General features: G+C 48.1%; 1 protein-coding gene across 5 annotated transcripts in view; it reads right to left on the bottom strand.

Moving 5' to 3' along the window:
• Positions 1-24,100, bottom strand: part of LOC124297922 (LIM/homeobox protein Awh-like) — a 28,292-nt gene that overhangs the window by 1,304 nt on the left and 2,888 nt on the right. The window contains exons 1-5 of one of the 5 annotated variants that reach the window (XM_046749333.1): positions 17,525-17,858; positions 5,410-5,684; positions 836-1,053; positions 480-728; positions 247-417 (exon numbers count right to left, since the gene is read on the bottom strand). In XM_046749333.1, coding sequence (XP_046605289.1) covers positions 247-417; positions 480-728; positions 836-1,053; positions 5,410-5,684; positions 17,525-17,530 — 919 coding nt within the window. In that variant the 5' untranslated portion in view covers positions 17,531-17,858. Of the gene's footprint in view, positions 1-246; positions 418-479; positions 729-835; positions 1,054-1,339; positions 1,991-5,409; positions 5,685-5,753; positions 6,315-10,078; positions 10,352-17,524; positions 17,859-24,100 lie in introns of those variants that run through there. The other 4 variants (XM_046749331.1, XM_046749332.1, XM_046749334.1 and 1 more) reach the window with 4 other exon arrangements.

Genomic DNA, 24,100 nt, shown 5'->3' with positions numbered 1-24,100 from the left:
ATGGTCCCTTCCAACTGGCTAGCAAAGTCACTGGATTATTTCTCGATCATTTGGATTATCCAGCTCATCAAGATCTCTGATGAATTTTCAAAACTCCCAGAAACGGTGAAACCCTGATTAATTTCTCATTATCCTTTCCCGAAACTTGGCGATTTGCGATAAGAATGAATTTCGTTTGAAGAGAATGTGTCTAAGTAATTACGGAGTTGATAAGCTTCGTGAAACTGCTTTCCTAGAAACTCGTACCGTGATTGTGGTAAAGGGAAGGCGTCGGGCTTTTACAGGTAGCCGGGCTGAGCTGCGGCTGTTGACTGAGCTGATGCTGCTGATGCTGAAAGGAGTAGGTCAAGTGGAGGTTGATGTGTCTTCCGAAATCGCCAGTGGCTGGTGACACGGAATTCGGAGGTGACTGATGAACTGCAAGAAAGTAAAGGAACGAAGCAATCTAAAATATTTGAGTCAGGCGCGGGCCAACTCACCGTGCTGACCCTTCAGCTTCCCCGTGTGCAAATGCTTCTTCTGCCGTGCTCTGGAGTTCTGGAACCATACTTGGGTCACTCTCTTGCTGAGTCCAGTGACGTGGGCTATCCTCTCGAGGTCCTGACCGTCAGGGTTGCTGTCCAGCTGGAAATTGGCTTGAAGGACCGATAGCTGCTCCTCGGTGAAGGTTGTCCGCACCCTCTTGGCCTTGTTGCCACCCTTGTGTCCGCTCTCCGAGTCGCCACCCTCTGCAATAGCATCCACTGGATTCTAGGCCTCGAAATCGATTATGATAATGACTGCAGTCAGTCAATTGACACTGGAACACCTGCGATTCGAAGTCCTCATTGCTCACCGTCGGACGAGGTGTTGTTGCCTTCGACGACGTCCAGGTAGTGCGCCTTGCAGAGAAGCCTCGCGTCTAGGAGCGCAAATTGTTCACCAGTTGAAAGTTGTCTCGAACACGCGTCGCAGGCGAAACAAGCCAGGTGATAAACTCGTTCTCTAGCTCTCCGAACCCAGTCACCAGCACCGACACTACGCCCACACTTGGCACACTTGGCTCCAAAAGCCCTGGCAGAAAAATAAAGAGAGAAAGAAAATGTCACGATGCTAGAACCTGAGGTGAATAAATTTTCAGTTCCAAATCGCTACTCCCCGAATCGAGTCCGACCTGAAGCGGTTTCCAAATTCCCAAAATACCAAAACTATACATTCGGTATTTAAGGGAAATTATTTTCAAAGAGAAGAAACTATTATTGTTATGATTCATTTCTGTACAGGCTTTTTAAATTATTAGCGGAATCAACCATAGAAAAAAATAAATGTCTACGTAGTTGTATAACTGATCGATACTGACTGCGTGAATTCACAGTTCTTAACTTGAAGTTTTGTCGCAGGTTTTGAGTTGCGACCGGATACGTATTTATAATAACGACACTTTCCGCCTATGCAAAGTTCGATAGTCATTGTAACACGCACGTCGCGGAATATTTCTCCGATCGACTAAAATCCACCCTCGGCTCGGCAGCGAAGCTGCATCCGAGTCTAATGAATGTATCAATGCACTTCGAGTTGCGTTCCAACCTGCACTCACACCCGGTCGTTATATCGGGCAGCCTCGTCCCCGTGTACGGACACGGCTAAGGTGGAGTGTAGGGGAGTCTGGTACGGCGTGCGGCTATATCTCTCGGATAAGACTGTATAAAGAAAGCAGCGAAACGGACAGACAGACATACGAACGGATAAATAACGCTAAAGCGTAAGAGACGGTGTTTATTGCAGCAGCACCGTTTCCCAGTGGCGTCCTCCTCGGGATAATACATATTTACTCAGCTCCGGATGAGTCCGCGAAGTTAGCCAGCACCGAACTGACACCTTTGTTCTTCAAGACTCACGACCGTGCGTTAGTCATTGGTGATATTTTTTCAGTCGCCTCAAAGTCGGCGATGATTCAACAGCGTTTCAAAAGCGCGCTACGACGAGCAGACACGATCGTTATTTTTCTGCAAGACTGTTGATTCGCTTGACGCGTGAATCGCACCCGGTCCAATTTTCGTGCGATCCACATACCGCGGGTTCTTTCCGCGCTCGAGATTTCTCCGTTTCTGTATTCAATGGTCAGGTCACCACCGGTTACGCTTTTGTAAACGGTAGTCGTGTCCGGCGCTCGGGAACAAGACACACGCACGCAGCCCAGACTCTCCCGGGTCCAGATGAATGGGGTGCAGCCTGTCGCCAGCAGGGCCGAAGCTCGCCGGGGGCACCGCTGCCCGGAGGGTAATTAAACAACTAGCGACCATTAGCCGATTATCATATTCATGAACATGGAAAGTGCATCCCAGAGATCGGCGTTCATCCATCCTGAACCGCGGGTCTGCGGCTCCTGCGACGCGGAGCGCGGATCCGGCGACGGAAGGGCATATCCATAGGAAGCTCGACGGGACCGAGAAACCGAGAAGCCACGCGACTACTTTGGTGGCCAAGCCTAGCCCGCCCTGATCCAACTCAGCGATACGCGCCTCGCCGGTCCCAGTCCAAACCGAATTAAAAGACCGCTGCGACATCAGCTCCAAACGACGGAGTGACCTCTGCGTATTCATTCAGCATCCCGGCCGTGAGGATGGTGCGGTTACCTGCTCGAGCCTGGAATGCCGCTTTCCTGTTTCTCGCACGTGGTGAAAAGCCCCGAACGCGAATTCCGTCTGGTGAAGATTCAATCCAGACTCGCGGTCGGAGTGTGAGGGATAAACGGTTCCAAAATTGAGAGGTAAAAGTGAGTCACTTTCGGCGTATCGGGTCAGAAGAGTTTTTTCGATTGCTTAAAGGGAGGCTCGATTCAAGAACCGTACGCGCAAAGGGCTTAGCTAACTTTAGCCAGGATATTTACCCCGTCTGAGGAGTGTCCGAATGGCATTCTGCCTGATACATGACGCGAGCAAACCTGACCGCCGTCCACGGACTAATCCTCGAGGGTACCCTATTGTTTCTGTTATTTTACCGGAGCTTAGCCACGCCTATAATATCTCTAACTAGATAAAGCCGAACGGTTGACTGGCTTCGGAAGGGATTTGAATGTTGAATAAGATGTCTTGCCAAGGCGATTGTTCCCCAGCACAGTGAGCAGCACAAATCTCCCGAGCAGTATTACGGTCTCACTGACATGCAGCCGCGCTTCGTTGTGAATCCACTTACTCGTATACGCGGACAAGTCCCGGATTTGTGAAGTCACGAAAAATTCCATAATATGCGGAACTGCATCGATCGTATTTACTTGTTCGTTCCCATTTACATGTATCGAAATCGCGTATCCTGGTAAAACGGTCCTTTGCAGTCTATTCACAGAGCGTTAATCTCCCTGGGTATTTATTTTGATTCACGCACCAACTGGTGTAAGTAAGTTGTGGGTGAAAACCTGCAGCATCATCGTGATCATCATCATCGTCAAAACTACTGAAAGTACGAGATGGGTTTTAAAATTACGTAGCAGATGCCGTCGTCCTGTTTCTACGTACAGTTGTATGGACCTCCCGGGCGCATTTCCTGCTTCTAATCCTCCATAGTCTGTGCAGCTATGCAGTGGAGTCTACCTCCCTGCTTAACACCAGCACTATAAACGCACGTCCTGTAAACTCTTTGCTCTGGCACCGTTTGCAGGTTCAAAAGGTGCAAGAAACACTCATCCTCGACGTCGCGACGGGCCATGAATCACAATCCTCGTGACACTTTGGCATCGCTGAATGGCGAAGCTGGTGCTACGAATGCGCGAGGAAGGATTTCATCGTTAAAATTTACCGAGCGTTGAAAAGTTATTGACACGTCAGTCAAATCACACGCGTTCTTATGCTCAAAATGTTCGGTCGCGCGTAACACGAGTTTAGTCAGTACGGTTGCGGATTATAGTTAAAACGACAATGCTTCATAACAGTATATGAGCGTATCCCGCACAGTCGGTTTTATTCTCCTGGCAAGTTTTCCGTAAACCTCGGAGGTAATATGCAAAGCTGATTACATTTAATATTTACACACTTTAGCGCAAACGGCTAAGCAAAGTATGTAGGTATGCGATCTGCGCCTTTGTAATTTACAGCGTATTAATCCAGCGTAACCAGCTCTTGGTGGCCGAATGATTGATGGACCAGAGGCCTGCAGCGACTCACGCCTTGTGTATATTCCTGCGGCATATAAAGGTGTGCGTATACACATCTGACGTACGGATATTCACACCTGTTATACCGAACCATCACCTTTTATTTTTTTGTCCGAACGCACGCTGTCGAAGAGCTAGGCGCGTTTATATTCCTGGCCTTGTCTCTGCGCTATTATAATGAGAAGCTGGAACGATTATCCTTTATTTTTATTCCGTTTCAGTGGAGTCGGCGAATGAGACGCCTCACAGAGTTTACACAGGCTTCGAAGAATTCGTGACTAGAAAAATTCTATACCCTTCGTTACGTGTCGGTCGGTGGGGGTCGAACAACAGTGGAGACACTGTCGTAGATGAAGAATTACAAAACGATCGCGTACAAGTTCTTCGTCGAAAACGCTTTCCATGTTTTCTACACTCGCAAGGATCGTAGAAAGGACCCGAGGAAAGTTCGGCGCACCGTACGCGTATATCTATCTTCACGAACATTAATGACTTGCAGTTACACCGAGACCATCTTGACCCTTCAATCCCGCACGAGCCTTCCGACGTTTCACTCCGAAACATGTATCCTGCAACCTTGGTCGCTGATTCCGTGCTCAGCAATACGAGCTGCGCGATTAGATACAATAGAACGCAGTAACGTACCATCCGATATCTACCGATGTACCGTCCAAACTGATTGACAGTTGGATAAACACGCGTTAGGAGTCCGCATGCCAAGCCAAGTGACCGGCGTCCATGCGGCGCTGCGTCAAATTCATGCGTGGAAAGACGGCGTGCAGGGCAAACGTTACAACAATATCGTACATTATCTACTCCGCGCTCTCTCTTTCCTGTGAACGTGTCAGAGCGCAGGATATCTCTGTATACTTTTCTCCGCGTGCAACGTGAAACCCGTAAGTGCACGGTCACGGTAACAGATGCACCACGGCACTGGTTACGACCGAAAGTCACCCGAAGTTGCATTGTTGTGTTGTGATAGCCTGGCTCTGGCCCCAGCCGCTCTCTGGTACCAAAGTCGTGGCCTCGGAACGAACAACCACCCATTGTCCACCTCGAGCGACTCCGACACGCACTGCACTGGTGGACGCACTCTACTCGTGCATCCATCCCGCCCTCCGTACGCGCAGTGTTCAAAAGGATATTCCTAGACAAAATTCTTCCAAGCCAAATCCTGAGATTCCATTTAGCTGGTCTCAAAAATCTGTAATAGTTCTAGGACATCCCCAACACACCGAGACTCCCAATCGTATTATATATCAGCGCTCTTCGAAACTCACATGGCGTAGTCGTGCCTGCAGTAGAGCCGCATGCCTCGCAAAAAACAGGAGTGCTGATCGTGGAGAGGCCTGGCACAGGCGCAGCACCTGAGACAACGCGAGTGCCAGGTTCGCCCTCCCACGCAGAGGACCGTTCGCTCCCGGACCCGGTCGCCGCAGCCTCCGCACTCCATCGTCGCAGTCCCCGTAGGTATCTCGGTGCCAACCCCCGTCGGTGGTGCCGCATTCTGTCCAGCCCCCGTGCAGACTTCCGCGGCGACATCCTCCACCTCCGTCTGAAAGCAAAGAACATCCGTGTCATATCAGGGGAACTTTGTTGTTGCGGTCATTTCAGCAATTCTTACAATTTTTCGTTCCATGGTTTAGCTACAGAATACAATACACGAACGGAGTTGAAGCGACTTCATCAGACCGTGCACCGCTTTCCACTTCCCGGGGGAATTTCATTTTGATATTTGCAAAATAACGAGGAGCAAAACTGCAGCCACTCGAGGCTGTGGATGTAAATGTGGTTGGTCTCGCCTGTCGACAGGGTGCTGTGTCCTCGCAACTGAAACAACGTTTACGGGAACTTGGAACACGTGCCCGATATGCGTACACGAACGTACACCGTCCGCAAATACTGCTGGAATTGACCGCCACCTACGATTATACCTATATAACGTAGTCTCTTCACCATGTAGGGACTCCGCACTCTGAGGTGCTAATGAGGAGCCGATCACGCGTTACTGTGGGCGTTTCGACAACACTTATAGGTTCGCAAAGTATACCTTGCCTGCGGATTAGGGGGAGCTCTGCGCTACGCGGCGAGAATGGGAAAAAACGTGCTAAAAGTACCTACGTGTTAGGGTTTTCAAAGCAGAAACTTACCGGTGTTTCAGAAAGCGATAGATTCCGTATTCAGGATTATCTCGTATCAAATTTTCATGGACATGTATTAAAAACAAATATACACATGAATTTGACGATAAATCGAGTTTGGCGGAATTTTGCGAACAAGATCCGTCCAAATCGCGACACGCAATACTCAAAGTATTCGCCCGTATATTCTTAGAGCGATCCTGTCTCCCGGTGTGCAGAGTTAGGTGCAAAATTTGTTCTATCTTTAGCGTGTGCGCGCGCGCGCGCGAGTTCAAAAATAAAAGGAGTACGAAGAAAAAGTTGAGAAAAAAGGAACTCTTTTTCGCGTTGGAATGATTTAGGAAAGCGACCGTGGCCGCGTGTTCATAATGCCAGATCGGCTATTGCCATTAATTATCGCCGCAGCAGCGTTTCGTATAGACGGGAATTCTTACCGTAGGAGGATCCACCTCGCGCTACATATGCCACATACCTCGAGATAAAGAAAGAAATAACCGCCGCCAACAAAAGCAAAGCCTTCGCTAGTCGACCATCGTACCGCGTTGGAAAACGGCCACTAACGGTGACGTACGATCACCCCGCAAACGGAACAACCGCGGTCGGGTAATGGCGCGGAAACGACCCGCACACACGCCCCGCAGGAAGCATTGTGAACCGGGAGAAAACCTTTCGAATAACACTCGCCGGTTGATCGATTCCCGTTCCGGTCAATCTGTTCCAACAAATTCATCCCCTCATCAGCGGTCTTCACTACGATGGTGGTGAAAGGGTGCTGTTATAGGTAACACCGGTTCTCGAAGTGTCCATCGGCATGCCAAAAAATGGTAGCGGTCTCGGCTTCGGAATCCCGCAGTAGCCTCTTGGACCTGGGACCGATCTTCATCGGGGAAAACCCCGTAACTGATGGAAATGCGATTTGGCGTCTAACCCTGGCGCACCATTATTTTCGAGGCATCGCGTTGCGACGAGCAGCTGGTCGCTCGGTCGATCCATGGACCGGGAGGTTGTCGTTGTAAGTATACACGCGCGCCCATGTACCACCATACATAATGTACGTAGTTGGCACCCCGTGGCGAGCGACACTGTCGCTAACACAACCGCAGCCCGTCCACGGCAGCTCTCTTTTTCATCCCCCGGTTGCAGTTATAAGCTACCCCCTCCCTTACTTCCCTCACATCGTCCCCCACACCAAGGATTGGCGGTATGGAAGTGTTCGCCGCTTGTCGCGCACCCTGACATACTCGACTTATACGCGTCGGACCCGCACATCGCTTGACCATCCAGGCACTGCAGATTTTAGGATAACGCAGCCGTTGCTCTGTATTATTCGAGATTGACTCCCGTCTGCCGATCGCCGATCGGTTCTTAATGACTTTGGACTCGGACCGTACGTCGTGGATCCGCGAAATGCGGTTCATCGGGATCGACGCGTCAGATGTACTTCTGGTAGTGGATAAAAAATAATGGTACTGCCAGTGTTCCTTCGTGCGGCACTCCGACTCGGTAAGCGGTTCCACGCCCAAGTCAGACCCTGAGATGCGTGCACACAGCGCAGAGCCGTGAAGGTGTGAGTAATTGTGAGCGTGTCTGCTGCTCCAACACAGCGTTTCTTGTTCGAGTTGTTTGATCGTCCATGAGAGGGGCGTGTCGAATGTCACGCGCAAAAGCTCGGTAAGGCTGCAGGGCCCGAGGCCACCTCGAGACTGGAGTAATTGATCGTCCCAAGGGATTGACACGGTGTGTACAACGAAAACAAAATCGTCTGGAGGATCATTTCACGAGCGGGGAGTCAAGGGGAGAGGATGGGATGGGATGGGATTTTTCGTTTTTCATTTTCCCCAGGGTCAAGGGTCGCCGAGACCGCGTGGTAGAATGTTGCAACATTCAATATGGCGGACGTCCGGTTCGGTTAATGGATACTTACTATACAGTGGCAGCGGGGTCGATCAACGAGAGTTACGCAACGTTTTAATCGTTTTTTACAACCTTTAAAACGGTTCTCGGGTAAAACTCATTTCGTGGGAAATTAAAGAAGACTCGCTTAAATACATGAAAAATCCGAGTTCAAAGCCGCAAAGCGGAATTCTCAACCTATCTCTCCACTAGGTCCTTTCAATCGGTGGTATAAAAAATGATCCGACCGAAGAGGCATGATCGGTCCAGGATTAATCGTCCTTTGAAGGAGGACCAAACCCTGGAGGATGCATGCCTGATGCTCGCCACGGCAAACGGCGATAAACATTAAAAAAGAAAAAGAACAAATCACGGCCGACGAATGACTGAACATTTTTCCGAATCAATTTTTCAAGTTTTTCATTGGATGATCAGGCGGATTTCGACGTATGCGACGAGGCACGGGGTGATTCGACGACTTATCTGCAACCAGGCGACGCGCGAAACAAGCCACGATTAGAATGTCGGACAGTCACACCGAGCGGTGCAAAAAAAGAAAGTATACATAGATAAACAACTGAGTTCGAGTTTGCAGAACAAACCGCCTGCTCTACGGGGACTCGGGGCGCGAGGCCAATAAAAAATTTGAAAAATGACTCCGAGGTGCGAACCCGCAGCCTTCCATTGTGCTTGGCAGGTACGTTGAGCGCGTATTGCGTTCGTGTAAGCCGATGCGCACGGAAGCGCAGTCGAGAACACATGCGTGCGTGTGCTCCGACATGGAGAGGATATGCGGAATGGCGGATCTGACGTTCCGCGGTGTAACTTCACGCCCTTACCGTGTCACGACCACGAATGGTACGTGCAGGGGATGGATTCTGAACAAGGGGGGCTGGCACCGCCACTCGGATATATAATATTATAATGGTATTATGTTCCTAACTCTCGTGTAAGGCTATTGTGCCGATGGTTCCGCTGCAGGGTGACGTATGGTTAACCACCAAACCATAAGCGATCCGTGTACCAGCCAAATGTTCACACGTTCACCCGGTTCATTTACACTTCCTTCGCGCGTCATCGCGCAGAGAGCAACTTTCGGTATCGTGCCCCGCGTTATTGGCTGACGAGTAGGTGCGTTCACGCTAGACTCGGTCAACTTTTAGTTACAATTTTACAGCGATTATGCGATACGGAGTAATATGCGTTGCTCGCGGTTGCCGATGCGGTGAACACTGATCATTTATCTGTAATCGGCTTAAGCTCGCAAGCAGGAACCGGGATTTGCATTCGGTAATACAAAATTAGTTGAACCGGTTCAACCGATTTAAAATACCGGTTTTCTGTTTTCATTTTCAAAACCTGCGATTTATTTTCAAGCAAAACAAAAATTCGTATAATGATATTCGTAACTCGATTTTATTTAATTACTGTAATTATTATGTCATGAGATCAACGCACGCTATGATTTGACAACATTTCTTTTTAATAGTTTCGAATGAAAATCCAGTTTTGATACGACAGATCGAATTTCAACCACGTGCGTTTGTCGGTTAAATGTTTCTGGTAAATGTGCGTAATAAATATGTATTTTTTTGCGACGTAGAAAAAGCACTGAAACGCTATTCAGCTTCTGAAATTTGATTTAGATGACTACTTTGAAATATCGTAATTTATTCTACACGCTTGAAGATTTTGTTTACTTATTCATTTTAGATCGAATTCAAGATAAAAAGATACTGCCATACTAACAGCATCTATTGTCGTTAAATATCCCGCAACTATTTATCGACGACGGTGTAATCGATATAAAATGGTAAAATTACGGATCTGCAGCGGCAGCGAAATGAATGAATAAAACATTGAGAGACTGTGAAAACGTCGATTAAAAAATGATGTAAAAATATTTTCAACCCACCTGTGCGACATGTTGACGATACACGGAAAGTTGCATAACACGTTACGCGCTGCACACCGATACCGCTTAGAATCCATAATCCTGGTAATTGATCCTGGCGGACGCTGCAGTACGCTTACAAGGCTGCGGTGATTACACAGAATCGGATGGAAGTGGACAGAGGGAGAAGACGTAACCGTGTGTACGCGGGTAAAATTTTTCATAATAGTACACGGCTGCACAGAGCGTATAAAGAGAGCTAGACGGGGTTGAGCGCGAGGACGACGTCGGGGTCGTAAAGTGGAGGATTAGGCCCGTTTCGGCTATTAGTGTAAAATATGCTTTTTCATATCAGAGATCCATGATAAAATGTCCCATAGATCGGTATAACAGGTTTGTGCTCACACCTACCTAGGCAGAGCTCTCCGCCTCACCGGGTCGCCCGTAATGTATTACACCGTTCGCTATCGACTCGAATAAAAAGTAGAAAAAATAAGATAGGAAAAGAAGGAAAAAAATATTGTATTAAAATACGACTCCGGCTCCGTACGGACCGCTTGACCGCACCGAAGACCGACGACTTCCAAGCCCACTGACCACTGCTCGATGGCCACTGACCGGCAGCGCGCGGGCCGACAGACAGATGGGCCGAAAGATCCGTTCGTGGCTGCTGATGTTGGTGCCGGTGCCGGTGCCGCTAACTCGTCGTCAGCTCGCGACGAGGATTAAAATTTCGTCGATTACTCGAGCAGCTGTATACCCACTGTGTACAAGTGAAGACACTGCGTCGACTGTTTTACAATTCATATGTTATTATGTTGTCAACGTATTGAAATTTATATTTGGAAACGCCGTATATGGCCACTTAAACCCGTATTACCTTCGTGCTTATCCACTATTCGAAACGGGCGCCGCGTACGTAGCTCGATTCTCGTTTACCTTTACTGCTGCAATCAAGGAAAATCGACGACCTCTTCAAACTGTACGCACCTACACCAGACGTCACGTTACGAGCTTTCGGCACGGTGAATCCGACCGGCTGGATATTGTGCGCTCGAAGCGGTGTTTTCGGAAAATTTTCCAATTCGCCAATCTTGAAATCGCGAGCGATATTCACGAGGCGTAACCCAATTCAACGTTCGACATTGATCCGACTCGATAATGTCTTGTAGAAGAGAGAGCATTGCGCCATCGTTGCACTCGACGAGTCGTTCCAAGTTCAAGACACATCTCCGATTTCACTAAGTCGTCGTCGATCGTCGATGTGTACACAGTCTTGCAGAGCTGACGGAGTATTAGATCGTGCAGTAAGTTGTTGAACCTGAAATCGGATCATTACATTATTAGAAACCAATGGTTGTACAGTCGAAATCCCATTCTTCGTTTCAAGTGGTTACGGCTTCGGTTTTCAAAAGTCGGTATGAGTTTCAAGGCTGAAAGCCGCGCGCCGGGGGGTCCTTCAGGGGTCCTCGGAGGCCCGACCGGGGCCTCACGGCCCTGCCTCCTGGCTGCCGTACTCCCGTAGTGTCTGTGACACCGAGGCCCATCCATTGAAACCGATACCTATACTTTACAAGTTTCCCAGCGTAAGACCCCAGCCCCATTCCGACTCCGTCTGCCTATTGACGAAAGCAGACCGGGTACAAAATATCCATAAAGGTATCCTCCGGGTTCGCAGCGGTGAGTGACGGGGCCCCGAGTCAGGCCCTGCGGGGCCCGCCGTCCATTTCTTTCGCATCTTAGGCCCAGGTGACAACCTGACAAAGTGGGCCCCCTCCGGATCCTCGAAAGTCAATGCCCATCGGTCCATTCTCTCCGTAGGGCATGGAAAAATGCCCACAAAACAGTGGGCCAGTTTGTTGTCTCTGTGTGCAGAGAGAACGAGCGAATGATAGGTTGTGCACCGTGCGCGTTAAAACTTGGCCTCTTCGACGCCGTTTGCCCGGGTTTTTCACCATTGTCACGGGTGTCTATAAACTTGAAAAGCGAATAGACGGCACGAGCCTCTATCCGCCTCTTCACGCCTTCGCAGAAATCTTCAGCTGCGTGGTGAATTTCTCGCGTGGAACTTCGGGACTGGATATACATGCCGGAGAAGTAACGCCGCAGAACCCGAGGAGGACAATGCGAATGATGCAGTGGTTCGGCCGTTTCAAGAGCCGAGACTCCGGCCGACTGTTGCCACTTGAAATCCATTTAAATCGCTATCCGATTTTCGTTCTCTCCTTTGTCAGACGCGCGGGTTAACGCCATTGTCACGATTAATAGATACCTACGATGTAGGTACACGAGCATCGACCACAACCACCTCGCGACTTACGCCCGCCGACACTTTTCCAAGCCCCGGCATCATCGCCCCCCCACTGCACAATGGAACCCCGGGGGTACCGGGTTCTGCGGCTCTGCGGCTTTGCGGCTTTGCGGATTACTGCCACTTCACGGTTCACTCCGAATCTTGCGCGGAGTATCCCTCTACGGTACCCTCATAGCGCGAGTGCGCGTTGTCGTGCCCCGCACATGGAAGGACCCCTTTTTTTGGGGGTAGCTCAGGGGCCGCGATACTGCGGGATAATCCGCGAAGAAAGGAGACTCGTTATATAGTACCCGTGTGTCGTGTCAAACTTCCAATTCTCGCAAGTGGGTCACGCCTAAGAGCCCGAATTAGCCCGAGCTCGTTACAACGTCATCTCTCCGATCAAGCTGATCAAGCATCGATGCTATACTGTATTTGCTCGATCAGAGACAATTAAGAAACCAGGCGCGCCGATTATTATACGCCAAGAGTTTCAGCTGCATGGTTTATGGATATTGTCATTTCCATTTAAGTCGTTATATAGGTACCGCCATCTTTGTCGCCAAAACATGAGAGTCTTCGCGTATCGAAACTAAGGTTGATACTTGCAATTTCAAATGCTCGGCCATCTACGTCGATTAACAATTTCGTAGAACAATCGTCCGAATAGCGAAAAGAACGATTATTAATAGAAAGCGATTGCGGTATAAGGAGGGTCAGTTGGACCCCTCCTAGGTATTCTAGACAATTCTACAAATATCCGAGCAGCCGAGGCTCGACCAAGACTCCATCGTTGGTCTGACATATTTGCGGAGAACTTTCGTCGTGATATGTGTGAAGCGGAATCGAGTTGGGGGTAGAGATCACGGCGTACGCGCAAAATCGTGTTACATTGTTGGAGAAATTAGGAACATGCAGTTATACGATTCCGAGGATTTGCAGCGAGTAGTTTCGCGTTTAGCTAACGTCTCGGCGAAGGCGTTGGTACGATGTCGTAGAAGCTGTTAGTATATTAACCGCATGGAGATACCCGTATCCGTACATCGTAACTCAGGATGATCCCCGCTAACTCGAGCGCGAGTTATCTTACTAACTCAAATCCCTTGCCGCATACGTTGTATACTTCATAGGTATAGTACACGAGTATTATACGAATCTTAACGCGGTATAGTCTAAATTGAGATTCGGCTGATTCGTTTACGCAGAGATTTTCCCCTTCGGAAGTGAGGAGAGTTGTTATTCTTTTGTTTCTTCTGGTATTGCTTACCAAACCCGCGGAAAGACTTGGAAAGATGTATTTTCAATTTGAAAATATACACCGCAGGCGAGTTCTAGCGTGTGTCGAGGAATGGAAAAAGAATGAAGGAAAGAGAGAATACAAGAAAGGAAAGAAGGAGACGAGTCAACCTCTGCTTATTTATGATCGTTCTCCGGGGTTCCTAGATTCTCGTCTAGCCGCTTTGCAGCTATGGCCCACATTGGAAAGTTCTTACCGCAGTACGCGGCATCTGAAAGAGAACTGACGAGAGTTGGCGGCAGGCCTTGCGGCCGGAGCCTCAAGTGTGTGTAGTTTAAAAGATAAGCAAACCATCGGATGGCTCACTAAAAGATCCCGAGAACAGGGAAGCCCTTGGTGAACCGGCCGCACGGCAGTAACTTCGGTGGAAATATCGGAACGAAAGGTTACTCCTATACGATGTAGATTTATGCGTATAGGTGTACACGGGTGCGTACATGTCTATGTGTATATACATACACGTATGAGAAATGAAATGAAGTGAATTGAAGTGAAGTGAAGTGAAGTGAAAGGGTTCTCGAACAGACAAAGCTCGGTAGATAAATAAACACGTACTTTCAACCAAGGCGCTGAAGAGCTCCACCTGCTCAGAGCGATCTCTGATCCAGGAATGCTTATCATGCCTTCATCTCCGCCTCGCACCTCATCTCCAACTTTGGCTGGGTATAAAAACGTGCCGCCGTTACACACGGTCTACACTTCGCATTATTAATGCGCGTATCGGTCTCGCGCCAAAGAGCTGAGAAAAATGCTACGCGAGACGAGACGAACAGTGTTCGCCTCCTTCCAATGAAGTCCATTTAAAAATTATCTTTGCTCGGCTTGGACTTCAACTACCGCACGCATTCGGTACATGCAATTCCAATGTTTCCGATTAACGACGCAGGTTTTATAAGGATGCTTGGTTTGTGCAACGCAACGTGTGCACACGCGGCACATTATATACCCTTTATGCAGATATGTATAAAGAATTATCGAGAAGCTGGCATCGCCATAAATAAAGAAGTTGCAGCAAGTGAACGGGTCGTGTTAGATGTTACATGTATACCTACATACGTACAAACATGCATACATACGTATAACGTGCAGATGTATGTATGAAAGAGCTGGCTGCCTGCAGATATAATGCGTAGTCAACAATTTGTCCGAGTGTTACACGCCGCTGTTGTTTACAAATCACCGACTGTTAATCAGCGAGTTTACAGTTGATAGCTTCCGTGGCTGTCACACTTACCAGCTGCAGCAACAGCGTACGAAAGATTTTCGTTCCCATGTAAAAAGAATCGGATGGAAGATCAGGCGCCACCAATTACGAAGTATAAACTTTATAACCGAGTGTTTGGAACCGTTTTTTTCCACTCTTATATTCATTTTCTTTTTTCCTTTTTTATTTATTTTTTTTACAAGCAGCAGGTAGGAACATCAAAACACCAGCGAGATGTTTTTTACTTTCGTCCAAGATGTCGTCAGAGCTATTTGCAATCACCCTCCAACACCGTCTATTATAAACTCCAATTCGTATCACACGCGCATACGAATTCATCCAACAGGATATAGGAGTAGGCGTTAAATTCCGGTCAAGGTTTTGAAATTCTAATTGTAAGCTAACTTGCACGAGGTTCACAAATATCGCAGCCCGCGTGTAGGTATACCTAATTGATTTCGAAACACATAGATAAGCATAGACCATGATGTTACATATTTGCGTAACAACGGAAGCCCGGCATCGATCACAACAACGGCTTCGGTCCGGATGACGTCTTTGCTTCGATCAGATCGGCCCGCGTCGACCCGACCGTCACTTACCAAGGGATTTAAATCGCTCTTCGGGTACGAACTCCTCTTGATCCGGACCGAGGTACGATCGCATCTCGCCCACACCGTAAGTTCCTCCAGTCCTACCCGATTTAAGAACCCCGCGACAGCTGCGACGCGGTTCTGCAGTCCTGAACGACCCACGCGAAATCTGTTCTTTAGGGCGCCGGGCGGCCCTTCGGGTCGCGGCCACGGCGTTCCGCGGAATTAAGAATGATGTACAACGTGTGTGGTCCAGTAAATTCCTCGTACGAAGCGCAAAATGGCGCTCCCTGATCCAAAGTTATGGTTTTTCTCTCGCGAGTTGGCGCGTTGCGCCGCTGAAACGCAGCGACGGTTCTTGAAAATCTGAAACCGTGCCTCGTATTCCGCGATCGTGAACCGCAGACCAAGAAACCTTCAGCCCTTCGTACGACTCATTTGCGAGTGGGTAGAGAAGGTGACGTTGTGAATGGATTGTTCACAGGTTTAAATTCCTGGATATCCTGTCTCCCTGATTTTCTCTTTTTCTTCCCTCTCTCTTATTCACGCGGCAGGAAAGCTACTCTTCCAAATCCAATGCGGCCAGTTGTTATCTGTCACCTATAACGTGAACCTATAGCGATGAAACAGTTGCGCCGTGTCAGGATATCACGGGATTCAAACAAGAAAAATAATTCGTTATTCCTTGCACCGGAAATACTGACACCCCGGCTGTTCAAGTGTGCGTGGTAGGAAACGGGAGACTTTGTTGCGTGATGAGAGAATGACAGATACACTATACGTATAGTCGAGCACTTACAATAGCTACGATTACACTCAAGAAAATCTAGGGTACAAATCTCACTCTGCAACATAGGAGTCTCCAAAAGTGCGAATGATTTTTGAGCATTCTTTTGATCAGGTAAATTGATTCCAAAGATAATGCTTGCAAAAAGAAATGGGGTTGTATGGAGTTTTTGACTGGGCAGGTAGACCTTGATAAGTTACGGTCTGAATTCTTGGCATGCAAATAATGACAGAGTGAGAAATTATCGTGTTTTTTTATGAACATTATGAGGACGGGGCAACAACGAAATGTAAATAAAAATGATTCACTCGTCTGTATGAGCTCTAGTCTACTGTAAGTATTCCCTGTCCCATTCCTTTGAAGTAAAACGAAATGACATTTGTTTATTCTTCAACTCGCGAATCAAACAATCTGAACACTGTCTATAGCCGAATAAACATTTGAATCGAATGAGTATGCTGACGGTTAGAAAACCTCGCTTAGCACCGTTCTACGTAACTTATGCGCAACGCTGATATTCGCCTAACTTGCCCTACGGTGAGAGAAACATATTAGATGCGTCTATACTCATACTCATGTGCCGCATGTACATTGCATTATGTAAAGCTTGGATGATTCGCCGCGACGTTTGATTGACAGTTCGACGAGACAATCAAATGATCCGACGTGCCTATAATCCCCGGCATTATTGCCCCATAACAACACGCCTTGTAAACCTTCGGCTCTTTTATTTTCAATCAGTGTCTTGTGCTTCTGCAATTTTAATACATGTATATTGCACAGTCACTGTCGCAATATCATTATAATCGCATCGCAGAAGCTCCACTCGTTGTATAAACATTCCCGCGAAATATTTATGACTGATTTTACAGTCAGATCATAAGAATTCTCCACACCTTGCAACTTTCTGCAATTTCTCCACCAGCGCGCAAAGGTCTTTACAGGCGTTAGTTGTAATAATTAACAATTAAAATGGGTACCTGCGGCTACGCTCTAATAGCGTTGCCGTGTAAACAAACGATAACACTCGTCGTTATCATGACTCGGTGCATTAATTAGAGTCACAATATTTTTCCTCATCCCACGTATCCAGACCTTGGCATGCAAGTGGGTGAGACGATAATATTTGGCACGTGTATAGGTGTGAAGACATTTTCTTTCGCAATAAAAATGATGTTAAAATTCAGGCGCCAATTGGTCAGTTCGAACGATCTCGTCGCGATCGAGACGATCGTCAACGAGCTGGCCAATCGCGGAGGGAGGAGGATGATCCGGTGACTTTCGACAAATTACCTTCATGTCGGTCAATCCTGTTGCAGGCAGGAAGCCGGAAGCACGTCCCTTGTAAACTGGCCCAACTTGTGGTCCCAACCGGGACTTCGGATCGGCACTAACTATCACCGAACTCGTTGAGTTCGAATGGCGCTCCGCGATCGCGTAAACGTTGGCAAAAGATCCTCTCCGAGGCGAGGCGAGGTCCCGAGTATCCGGCGCGCACTAGGAGTCGGCTAGACCGAAGGAGATGTTATAAGCTTCACGAGGTCGGCGAAGCCCCCGGAGCCCCGAAGAGACGAGTTTTCACTGTTAAGCCCCGGCGCGGCGCTCCGACGATCTTGTTGCTCGGTTTTCAGAGTCCTGAATCGGGGATGCCGAATCTCTGATTCCGTCGGAAGGCCCCCTCGAGCATCGCGGCCAGGAGCGTATCGATTGCCTCCCGGTCACAACGAGGCCCCGCCCATCGGCACCGGATTGGCCGGCTGTGGCCCCGCCCAGTTTTCCGATTCCTGATCGCGATTGGCGCCGGCTTCGCCGCACGCAGCCTCCGCAACGAGCCAATACTTTTCCGTCCGAAGGTAAACCCGGCTGCAGTCGGGTTGGTCGACTTCGAACAGCGGCTACGACGAGCCGAGAATACGGACGATAAAAGAGGCAGTGAATCGTCGACGCCGATCTCCGTGGAGCTACGTCTCGATTTTACTCGGCGCTACTTATTTTTCGAACGGAGTAAACTTTTTACTCCGCGAAGGGGGGCGTGGCCGTTGGTGTCGGGGCGGGGCCGATGGGCGGAGCGTTTTCTTCGCACGATTTCCCTTTTTCGCTCGTTTTTAGATGCGCTCTGTATTTACGTATGTATACGTGCAGCGTTGTTTTTAGCCGGCTATAGCCGTGTAGGTATGTATACCCTCGGGCGCTGCCACACTTTCTATTGTTTATTCGCTGCTGATTTTACCAGCCCCTTCGGGGAGACTCGAATAAGGAGTTAGTTTCGTAGGTGATTCGAATACTTATCGAATGTTCTCTCGTGCTCTGCAAACAATCGAACCCCTCGAGGATAACTCCCGGTTTTCTCCGCTTCTCGATCTTTGATACACGGGTATGGGTATCATTTTACAGACGTAGATATACGTCGTCGCGAATCACCCGCGTCGCGATATCAACCGGACATGGAAAATGCGAGTTCAACAAAATTTCAGCAAATATGTGACGAGGGTAAATACACCCAGGAGTATGGACGGTAGGAAAGAAAATCGTTTTTAATGTAGGTACGGAAGCGACGGCGATAAGCCGGGAACCGAGTTGACGACCAATCGCAGAAGAAGAAGAAGGACCAGCGGCACGAGGTCGACCGAATCCACGGGTTATACCTGAGTCGCCAATGCGGCCCGTCATTAAAATTATTTATGGTGAAATAAGAATCTCTCCGGTCCTTAAGTTTCTTTCAGACGTCGCTGAGACTCGAGCCGTATAGCCGACAAGGTGATCGAGACAGTTGCGTTTCGCAGTTCTATGACGCGCTCCCTGCGTCTTCTGCAAGCGGTCATCGTGACATAAATTACTACATCGTGATAGATGACCTTGATTTGCGACATTGGGACATTCGCGAATATTTGATCCACGAGTAGCGCATCGTTGCAAATAGTAAGCTAACACGCAATATTTCTCAGCGATAGAAGATGCAACTCGCATATACATATATGTAACTGCAGGGAGTGATTAGCAAGCCTGAAAGTAAGAAATTAAAATTCGGTAAGTCGTTATTACCAGCCGCCATGCGCAACGAGATCGAGAGGATGTTGACACCGTGCTGATAAGTATAAAATCTTCGCGGCAGCGGATGAGCGGCGTCCGTTTAAAAGACGGTTCTACCCGGCACGAAGAAGAGATAGATGTCCTTGTTGTTGTTCCCGCTGACGTTGTTTGGGAGAAAGAACTCCGCCCTCTCTATCAAGCCTCAGAAGAGACAAGAATGCGGGCCTCCCACTTCATAGGAGTGATAAATGTTGCGTCGAGCTGTTGGTCGATGGTGCTATTATCTCCCCTGAGAGAAGAACCCTCGTACCTTGTGCAGGGTGCAACCCTTGCCGCCCGAGCACCGAACTCGGTCTTTCACTCCCTGCCCTCCAGATGCCGGAAAATCTGTAAACAGTCGATCCGAGCGCGGTCTGAAGAGTCGCGTTGCACAAACCTGACCAGATTTCTCACCTAGTGCGTTTCTTCATTGACTCGTTACGCGTGTGGTCTCTGCGCATTATCGCACGGGCTGTTGTCGATGGGAGATCACAACGTCGGACCATCGACTGGAGGTTTCGGAACGATGCGCGGAGATGGATGTGAAAATTTATGGCTGTCCGGTAGTCGGGCGGTGCGGTTAATAAACGCAATAGCGATACGTTTACGCGTATCCATCACGTAATTATCGTGGCCGAGGCGCAACCTGCTAGCGGTATCCGAAGTGGTCGTGAGGCCATGCGCGAGGCCAGCACGGGGCAAGATGAAGAGGTAACGCTCTAGGGGGTGTGTGTGAAAAAATAAGTAACCAAGAGGAAACGCAGCTGGGGGTCATGACGCCCGGGCCTTTCGTAATTCGTTGCCCAAACACCCGGCCGCGATCGTCGATGGGCCACCTAGCCCGGGCATCCTAGCTCCGGGGCCTCTTATTCCGATCCACGAAGCCTGCCTGCAGGATATCCATGTAGCTGATGTAGCATAACGCGTGTATGTCTGCGTATACATCCGAGAACCTTTAATAAGCGCACGTCGCATTACAACGGCTAAGATTAATCGATTCGAATTTGTCAAACGTCTTTTCGACTATCGGTCGGATATAGGTAACGTTTTCAACATTCAACTCCGAGGTGTCCAAACTTTTATTTTCAAAGAAACCGCATTTTTACATTGATGGGTTATAGACCGCAAAGTTCCTGGTATCGATTCCTTACGGGTTGTGAACACCATTCTCGTCTGCTGGAATCTCTGTCATTATTATTGTCCTTTGAACGTTAATATTTCATACCGTCGAATTTGATGAATAATTCGATTTGTTCTTTTTCTCATACGTATAACGTTCACTTTGCAAAAATTCTGCACGCTTTATGTTTTTCCGCCAATCGATTTCCGTACTATCTCTCCTCTTGCAAACAAAAAAAAAAAAAGAAACGCTTCAAGAAAGACTTTAACCGCCACGTGAAAAGGTTCCAATCAATTCCCTGCCGAGTTTCGAGCCCTCCTCAAGGTCTGACAATCACGCAGGGGTAGGTGCGGTGTAAAGTGGAGGATATTGTTCGCCCTCGATTGTCCCGCGTTTAAACTGAACCACCAAATTGGCAGTGACAAGTGCAGCCGCACGTCTAGTTCACCCCCCCCCCCCCCCCCCCCCCCAGCAGTAATATCGAGTACGATGCGTGCACGTCCGTCGGGGGTTGCTGCGGCTGAGACCTCCCATAGATTTAACGTTGTAATTTGTTTGATACGTCTATTCACCGTTCCCCGATCTCATCTGCGTTGTATCATCACGAGCCGAGATAAGATCTGTCCGTTCATCCAACGACGACACGTGATCCTCCGGCTGCAGCCTCAGGTCTGCGGTGACCGCGTGTCCGGTCAACCAGAACCAATTATAAAACGAACGGAAGACGTGTCACTCAAAATATTTTTAACGTCTCGGGTTGAGGTATCGTCAACCCGAAGTCCGAAGATTGTGTCAAAATCACTTCTCGACGATAAGAAATGCTCCTCCGCGGGTTCATTCTCCGGTCATCAAAATATGTCCGATTGAACAAAGAGAAAGACGATCTGCCGAATTCTTACCCTCCAAGAACCAGTGATGTCCTGAGAAAATATAATCGATTGCTCATTGTACTCTACATTACCTATACATTACTGGAGTACGCTCCACGTTGTGATCTTTGGGTGAAGAAGAATTAGCCAAAGATCGCGCTTGCCTTGCGTACAAACTGAAAATGTGAGAAGCAACCGAAAGACAAACAAAATACGAAAGGGCTACAGTGACTCTTTCGCCCGACAACGACGATACACATACGGCGATCGATGATCCACCGTGAGACTTTCGGTGATCAGTAACAAATCTCCAATACTTAATGCTCGTGCCTTGTTGAAACCTGGTACATACAAGGGTACACATTCACGCGTTACACGAAGTGTAAAAGATACATCCACCTGTATACACACAGACGGGTCGATATCACCCACACGTTTCATCACGACTCTACGCGCTATGCGTGTGCGCGTGCGGGAGAGAAGAGTAAAGAAATAAAAGATCAAAAATATAAAAAGAAAAAAAAGCGCAAGCGCTGAAGGATGTTTCGAACGTTCATTATTCACAGTCGCCGGCGAATAAATAATTGACCTAACCCAACCCAACCCAACCGGCGCGAGACGAGCGGCGAACACAATGCCTCGGGTAGATCTCATCCGCGGCTCTACTGACCAACCTTTTGCCTTTTTTGTGTCTTCGTACCTACTGCAGGACGACCCGTGCAGGACTCGCGAGAAGCCTCGGTCAACCGAGGCTATCCGACGACCTCCGCAGGTCCTCCTGCTCGCATGCGTAGAGTTCCAGGTTCGTAGCTGGCTCATTGGGTGTGTTGAGGTGTACCGGGATGAAGCGAGCGAGAGGACGCAACAATGTAACACGGAGATGCAAGGTGCTGCGAGCACGGGAAGGATCATTATTTCCAAGGATGATCGGTAGATTTGATTCACTGCCGTATGTCCAACTTTCGATACATCACCCGGCCGCGGTTAAAGGGAGCTCGTTTTCCTCCACCGCGAGACTTCGTTCCTCGGATCTTCTTCTTTCGCCGTTGCGTCCGTACGCATACCGGCACGGCCCACTGATAATAATTAGAGGCATTTGTGATGATGGCACGGCTCTGTGTACCCTCGATGCTGGCCCTACGTCTATAATATTGAGCCGGTAGTTCCATTGTGCGTCGTCCTCCTCCAGGACAAGATGAAATATTACGTGCTCATAGTTTCTTCGCCGTTGACGATCGCCGAGGTGCGGGCGAGATTTCAACTCCGTTTCACCGACGCCGAATTATTGTACTTTCATACGCGTGCGTTACTGTATTTATCCTAGTTACACTCGATTGTTTGTCAAACTTATACGACTGCGAACAAATTTGTGGTCTGTGGCCTGTTTTATCGAAAGTATAAATGTTTTCTGGAAGTAACCTTCGCGAGACTGAAAATTCTCGGCAACAAGTTCAAACATTGAAAACAGCACTGAATTACGTATACCAACAGTCCAACAGATCGACTATTTCCTAAAGTAATGATAACCATGCACCGCCTGGTATCTGTTGCGTACACATAAAATTTGTCAAAGATACCTGATGTCAGAAGCTAATATTTTTCAACGTTCCGTCGTCCGGCACGGGTATTCATTATAATTGAACTGTTTTTATTCTATTTTCTCATCGCGCAGCTCACCGACTACCGAGGTTGAACATCTTTTCGGATCTCTGATAGGTTGAGTTAAGCTCTTCGTAAATCTTGTCCGTACACGCATCGTACACCAATAAGACTGCATATATATATGACTATAGCTGGCACCGAAAATCTATAAAAGAGCCTCCATAAAACAGGCTCCGAGGTGGCCTTGTCCGATCCTAGATTTACGCGTATTAAAGGAAAATTAAAATATTAATAAGGCTCTTAATGGGGGCCTATCCTCACCTCTCCTTATCCATGCACGCCATACATACCCACCCGCGCTGGCTGCGGCACAAACGGTGTATGATGTACGTACCAATACACCTGCGGAGAGCTCCCAAAAAAGTGCTCCTCCTCCGATGCCGAAGAGACCTCGTTACCCCGTGGCCCACTGAAAAAGCCGCCACAGTCCGAAGCCGTAAATATCAAGCAAAATATATTCTCATTATTATTGCTGTTGTTATTATTATTATTCCGATATTATAGCTGATAATATATGATATTCTCTTCCCGTCAGTCCCAGACTTCGAAACGACCCGGTGCACATGCATGTTATACCGCAGTCACCCCCTTCCATACATGCTACCGATCTCTTGCCCCTACTTTCGCACGTAATTATTGAATGACGTTCATTTATCGCTTACGAAATTATTATTCTTTTTTAGTTTTATCATCCGACAGCGTTTTTCAGGTACCTACTCTGAATCTGACTATTGAAAAAAAAAACAAAAAATCTACTGGTGCAGAAAATGATGAGACAACCATTTCTAAACTTGAGAGTAATGGATGCTGAACAGTTCTCGGAGTGTTTCCCCCGTTTTCCTGTACAGACTTTTATGAAAGCTGTATACCTTGTGTCACTGCTTAACATAAATAGTTACTCTATAAGAACGTTACGTAAACTATGAATTCGTTTAAAAACTGTAGATAAGCCATTCGTTTTACAGTGTTCATCGATATTTCGCTGAGTCGTGAATCTGTGCAAGTATTATAATTGCCGAACAGCGAAGCCATGCACATTTCATACCCGAGTATATGGTAGTATATATAATGAATCAGGGAAGATTTATGCCCCATTTGTCACTTACGCAATCATATTTTATACGACCCTCACAGCGGTCGGTTGTGAAT

This window comes from Neodiprion virginianus, chromosome 2 (genome assembly GCF_021901495.1).
Source record: "Neodiprion virginianus isolate iyNeoVirg1 chromosome 2, iyNeoVirg1.1, whole genome shotgun sequence".
NCBI classification, from domain to species: Eukaryota; Metazoa; Arthropoda; class Insecta; order Hymenoptera; family Diprionidae; genus Neodiprion; species Neodiprion virginianus.
This window is presented reverse-complemented; position numbering and strand designations above follow the sequence as displayed.